Source organism: Anoplolepis gracilipes, chromosome 6 (assembly GCF_047496725.1).
Source record: "Anoplolepis gracilipes chromosome 6, ASM4749672v1, whole genome shotgun sequence".
Taxonomy (NCBI): Eukaryota; Metazoa; Arthropoda; class Insecta; order Hymenoptera; family Formicidae; genus Anoplolepis; species Anoplolepis gracilipes.
The window spans coordinates 4,585,623-4,592,500 of record NC_132975.1 but is presented as its reverse complement, the minus strand read 5'-3'; the positions used below and the strand labels follow the sequence as shown (position 1 = coordinate 4,592,500).

The window sequence follows — 6,878 nt, the reverse complement described above, 5'->3', positions numbered from 1 at the left end:
CTTTTTAAAAAGCATTAAATAAAAAAGAAATATGATGTTATATATTCTTTGCTTTTTTACACTATACCTCAACATTTTAGTATGATGGGAGACATGCTATTACTTCTTTTTAGTAGCATATTTATCTATATATTTATCTATATATAACATATATGTATATACGTACATATGTATATGCCATAGGCTTTCTACAAAAAGCCAATCTGTAAAAATTTTACGCTTTATAAAAAAGTAAATTTTTATTAAAAAATTTGATTTTGCAAAAAATCTGCAATATTATTTAATATATACAATATTAATACATTTTTAATATCTCAGTATAGTACAATTGTTTTTTTTATATAAATAGTTATTCAATTAAACATTTTAACAATTCTATTATAATTAAATCTAACACATTGTTTATATATATTTTTTTTAATAAAACGCAGTAACTTTATTTGAATGGATACAAAATAAATCCCTTTATAGCAGCAAAGTGTGTTTCTTTTTATGGCTGTAAACAAAGTAGACATTATTTTATTTCTTCTCATTATTTCATGTTTAATCATCATGAAGTACACTGCCTGACAATAATTCGTTTCGTTCTCCTAGTGAGTTTATATAAGATATGTAATATTCTATATTGATCTCATTAGGGGAATGAAACGAATTATTGTCGAGCAGTGTACTCGTACGATGAATATTTTCGAAATACTTTTAGGGTTTTAGGGGAAATATATTGTCGTAAAAAATAAGATATTTTGAAAATAATGTATTTTCAGAAATTTTTTGCCAAAGGCAAAAGATACTTTTTTTTAACGAGAGATATGATAGTACTGATTTATATCTTATCTATATAAAACTATCCCTCCCCCCCTCTCTCTCTCTCTCTCTCTCTCTCTATATATATATATATATATATATGTGTGTGTATATTTATTGTATATTTATGTATATGTATAATTTATTTAGAATATTTATATTATAATTATGTGTAATTAGTTTTATTGAGAGAGTTGTGTAAAAGATCTGACACTGAAAAATCTACGTAAACAATTGAACATATGTTTACATTATCGAAATAAATCTTATAGAGAAAAAATAGAAAATTAAAGAAACATCTGTAATGTTTTCTTATTAGATTAGGAAAACTATTATAAGTTTAAGAACTTAATTATTATACACATATGATCAGTAACTAATTTTTAACGGATTAACATAATAAAATTTGATGTATCCTTTCCAATACGTGTCAGTCATTGTTTGATTAACAATTGAGTTAAAGTAGACTTTATTAAAATGATGCTTACCGGAATTCGATGCCAGGATAATAGGGGTCGCCATTTCTGTAAAAGGTGACTCTTCTCGCACGCCAGTAGCCGAGGTTGTTATATCTCGCGGCTTGTAACTCGTGCCGGCTCTTGGGTCGGCTCGACTGCTCCGACTGCTCCGGAGGCGGCATGCGGGGACTGGAGGGTCTACTCTGCCTCCAGAAGCCGGCCATGCCGCCTCCACCCCCACTTTCACCATCAACCGACACACCCCCGATCTCTTCTTGCATCGTCATTCCACCCTCCACTGCGATTCCACCCTCCACTACAATTCTACCCTCTTCGGCCCCTTCCTCATCCTCTTCAATTACGACGTCTTCCTCCTCTTCTTCCTCCTCCTCCTCCTCGTCCTCCTCGTCATCATCCACCGGCATCGCTGACGCTGCTGTGGGCGTCGCGACAGCCCCGTTCTTCGGTGAGTTTTCGCGAGTTCGCGGTTTTTCTTGGTCTTCTTTTCTCATTGAATCTAAATGAAAAAATTAGAGTTGTTTGAAATTGACTATAGCCAAATTTTTGCTTTTTTTTGTTGTTTGTCTGCATTATACTCACTCCACTATTCAGTTCTTTATTGTAAAAAAAATAAAAATCACTATTTAAATTATACAATATGAATAAATATAATTGTGCTTGTAACATTTTTATTCTGCACATATGTCAAAAAAGTGAAAATTACGAGAAAAATATAGAATAAAAAAATTGTGTAATCTTAATGAATTATGTAATGCAACTATGTAGAAAGAATCTGATAAATCACGGTACAGCTGTTGAAGAAAGATAAATATATATATATATATATATATATATATATATATATATATATATATATATATATATATATATATATACATATATATTATGCATATATAATGTTTATCAAAGATATTTTATAAAATGTTTTATCTAAAATAAGACGTTTAAAAAATAATGCTTTAATATACCTGAAAAAGTATTTAATTTTTTTAGAAGAATATATTTGACAAGTTGTAGAGGACTTTAGAGGAATGTTTTTGCCTGCATTCCTAATTAGGACCAGGTAAAACTGGAATTTATAGTTCACGTTACGTGTATTATAAGTACCCAGTTCCAGTTGAAAGTTTTCGAACGCAGGTTTTATAATTACGTATAATATTTTGTTTGTGTTATTATCTTTTTGAGAAATGATTACAATGATTAGTTTTTTTTCGATAATTTGCGATTTTTTTTTTAACAAAATCTGTAATTATTAAAAAACAATAAAAAATTAATTTAAAACATAATTATTTTTAATTAAAATAAATAAGAAATATTGATCAGAGATTAAATTGAGAATCTTAGCCTATGTAATATATTGTCATGTATCTAATTATCAAGTTTGATTTTCCTTTAATTATTAATAAATATTAAAAGAATGATAATATTCATAATATTAAAAGAATGATAAAACATAAAATTAAACTCTTGTTTTTTTCTACCATATTCCATATACATTTTGGTAATGTATAAACAATGTTTTGGGAATTTTTTATTTAACAAATTGTTTTTTTTTTTCATCATATGTCAAAATTGCCAAATAATATTTCGAAAGAGCAATCAAACAATATCCTTTTCAACAAATTTTTAAAAAAAAAGCAAAAAAATTATGAAAATATTTATACAAAGAAAAAAAGTTTAGATTGACATCTTAACTGATGTTTAAAAAAAAAATCTAAAAATATGTCCAACACGGAAAATATACGCACGCATGTGAGCATATATGTATGTATATCTCAGTAAACACACAGCAATAGAAACATCAATGTTATTTCCCAATCAACAATTGCTATATAACATGCCTTATACAACAATTATATTGGTAAGTAGGAAATTTTAACATTAATGTTATATTACTGTTGCTGTGTGTTTATTGAAATGTTTTGTATAATATATAACATACATATTTATGTATAGTAATAACTATACATATAATTGAAAGATCTTACTTGGAAAGAAATAACATTAATTTAAACAAACAAATTGTATTTAAATTTAAATAAGTTTAATTTACAAACTCTTAATTGTTAGATTCCGCCTCTTTCTCCTTTATGTATATAATGGGTGCTTTTATTGACGCAAGTTGACAAAGCGTCACTATCTTTTTTCCACATTCAGTGACAACAAAGACAGAATGTCGACTTATATAACTAAATGAAAGCACCTAGGCAGCCAAAATAACATGATCTTGAAAGCAATCTCATAAGATAATTTCTCACCTACGTCCTTTAACCTTGTCACGGTGACTGTATCACCAAGCCTGTTGTTACCACTGTTATCGTCACCCCCGTTACCGCCTTCGTTCTGCCCCAGTCTATTGGCACGCGAATCCGACTGATTTTCAATCTCGATCATCCGCAAGGTGAAGCCACCGTCACTTCTATACGTTCTTACTTGGCCTGCGCTCTTGCAATTGCAGAAAAAGATTCAGATTCGCATTAGGTAGAAGTAGAAAACAGTTTGTTTATTGAATTCTGCAAACCTCGTCGTGTTTGCAATACATGCGATGAAAAATGTATAATGTTAAAAATTAAAAACTAAAAATTTCAATTTAGAATTAAAATTTAATGAATGATGAATTAAAAAGATTGAAAATGAACAGATATCAAACCATTAACGTGCAAATTATTATAAAGGGGGTTTATAACATCTTCAAAAATGAGAATTTAAATCTTAGTAAATACACCAAGAAAAATATATGCCCTATGCACTTATCAATTTCGCAGAAAACTTATTTTCTGAGAAATCAACGCATTAATATCCGCGTTTGGCTCTTAATTGCTCAATTTTCTCACTTTGATAAACGAGGATTTCAGATCAATCAGTCGTCTTTATTTCGCAATTGCAGTTACCATTGCAGGTCCATCGATCAGCAGCTCGACCTATGTATAATATTTACGTACTTTGTTGGCTCTCATAATTTCCCCTTACGAGTGATTAATGTATAATTAAACACACATACCATACTTAATATTTGATTCTTAATATTCTTTTACATACTTACCATTAACATGGATGGACCAAAAATTTCAAATTGAATTTTTATATTCCTAAATGTGAATTTTGAAAATTTACTACAGAATTGTGTAATATCCGTTTCCGAAAATTTTTGGTTTACGCTTTCGTAAAATAAATATATTTTCTCGATAATCAAATATTATTAGATATCGTGATAACATAACATAATATTTCTATAAAGTACTTTTAATTAATGGCGGATTTTCCATTAAACGCACGGCTAAGGTTTATTCATTTCAAAAAATCACTAAATTAAATTGCGTCTAGAGAGGTGCTAAAATCCATCATTGATTTTAATTTTTGCGATTCTTTTCTGTTACGATATAAATTTTTATGGAAAAATAGACAATTATAAAATTTATATTATACAATAATGTTGCAATGTCCATTTTATAAATCTAAACCGTATACTGTTGAATCATCGAATTCCGCAGGAGTTCGTGACTAACTATCTGTCATTAGTCCCTATATGCGCAGGACACATCGTGCGTGACCACACCTCTCTTGAATACAAAATAATCCCGACTGTTTTTCGCGCTGATTTATGCGCTTGTTTCTCATCTCATTTCCTCTGTGTTATTTAGCAACTATTTTGTCATTTCAACTAACAAAAGTAATAAATTTAAATGGCGAACAACAATGTTTATACAAAATGACAATAGTATACTTTAATTTCAAATAAATTTATGTAACTTAAAAAAGATTTTAATTTATGCAGGGGATTATATTTTTGGTTTTACTGGAGAATTAATAAATAGTCATTTTTACATTTTATAAGAATTAATGTATTATCAATCTTTTTGAAATATATTAATGTGTTTGTTTTAATTGTTATAAATATGAAAATATTTATTACGTGATTAATTTATTTTTTATTTCAATTTACTTTTATAGTTTATATATAATTCTGTTATGATAAATATTTTTTACATTTTTAAATTATCCTCTTTCACACATATAATTCACATACACTCTAAATTCTTTTAAACATGAACATTAAAATACTTTAACAAGCTTTTCTCATCTCTTTTGTTATTTGAATTTATATCAAAACTCTAGTTACAGTCAAAAAAATATTCAGATCATACTTGTTAAAACTTACGATATAGCATTAGTTAAATCTTTAAGAAGCAGAGCAAATGTCATCACATAGAAAAAGAAATAAAAACAATTATTTATTAAAGTGAAGTAAGAAATTTATCATTTTTCTATGACAAAATTATTTTATTTAAACTGATTAAAGAATACATAAGGGTGATTCTTACAAAGCATATATTTACTTTTTGTTTCACTTTAGAGCAAAATCTTTTTTTTTCTTCTTCTAGATAATGTTTAAATAATATTATACTCTTAACTTTATCTTTTAATAACAATAATTTAAATCATTTCAACATTATATGAAAATTATTATTTGAATTTATGTAAACTTTCATTAGAAAAGGTGTATTCCATATTAAAAAAAGAATTGGAAAACATCTTCAAAAAGATGAAAGAAATGTATCACAAAGTCAATGATGATTATATTGATCAATAAAAATTACTCTTAATAGCTAAAATAATTTTATTTAAATTTCAATTCTTGTGAAAACGGGAATAAATAAATAACCGATGGAGTTGATCCGTGGCACACATTCGGCACGACTAACTATCGATTACAATCGAACTCGCGAAAGTGCTTGGGCACCAGGTGCAGAGATCCGCATCACACGAAATTAACATAAAGTTAACTAAAAAATCAATTAGTCGCGACGATAAAAAATTATTAGGAATTAGAAAACAAAGAATTAGAATTAAAAAATCAACTAAAAATAATTAAATAATAAATACACAAATATCAAAAAATATTATTAAAAAATGTTTCGTTCAATAAATATTATAATACATATTATAAAATATAATAAATTTCTCACACTTACTTGATTTGATTAATTGACACCATGAAAATAAACTATCTGCCAAGTAAGGATCCTAAAGTTCATTGAAATTCACTGACACTGACTATTGATGTAAGTATCGATAACCGCGATCGGTATTAATTTCGCGGCATATCTTACGCACGATTGCCATGTTATGTGCGAATAAATCGCGGTCGAATTACCTTTGCGTTGAAATTCAATCGGTTACGATCGCGACAACAGTATACATATTCATGCGTCCTTCGACGATGGCGTCCCGACGTCGAGTGGCCGCGCAACCTCAGCACCGCCGGCAACCGTCCATATCCTCTCTCCATCGTCGCTCTTCGTCGCGGCGTCGATGCCCGTGTCAGTGAACGCGGAACTTGTTGCATCAGACTTAAATTTCAGAGAGATACATATATAGTAGTATATGTACCATTCTATTGCTGAATTTTAGAATTAGACGCATCATGTACTTAGATATTTAAATATTTCATATATAACAATGAAATAACAAATTTAAATATATTCTTACAGCGCATGTATATAAGAAAATATAAATTATATATTAATACCTATGTAGCACATGTTCTTAAAAGACGTCTAAAACACGACTTAAAGATATCTTATTGTCATTTAC

General features: G+C 28.3%; 1 protein-coding gene across 2 annotated transcripts in view; it reads right to left on the bottom strand.

Annotated features, from left to right (window-relative positions):
- The window catches only part of Dcx-emap (Doublecortin-domain-containing echinoderm-microtubule-associated protein), a 65,517-nt gene extending 59,007 nt beyond the window's left edge, over positions 1 to 6,510 (bottom strand). The window contains exons 1-4 of one of the 2 annotated variants that reach the window (XM_072894223.1): positions 6,439 to 6,506; positions 6,257 to 6,308; positions 3,542 to 3,728; positions 1,293 to 1,779 (exon numbers count right to left, since the gene is read on the bottom strand). In XM_072894223.1, coding sequence (XP_072750324.1) covers positions 1,293 to 1,779; positions 3,542 to 3,677 — 623 coding nt within the window. In that variant the 5' untranslated portion in view covers positions 3,678 to 3,728; positions 6,257 to 6,308; positions 6,439 to 6,506. Of the gene's footprint in view, positions 1 to 1,292; positions 1,780 to 3,541; positions 3,729 to 6,256 lie in introns of both variants that reach the window. The other variant, XM_072894222.1, reaches the window with a different exon arrangement.
- Between the last annotated feature and the right edge of the window lie 368 nt (positions 6,511 to 6,878).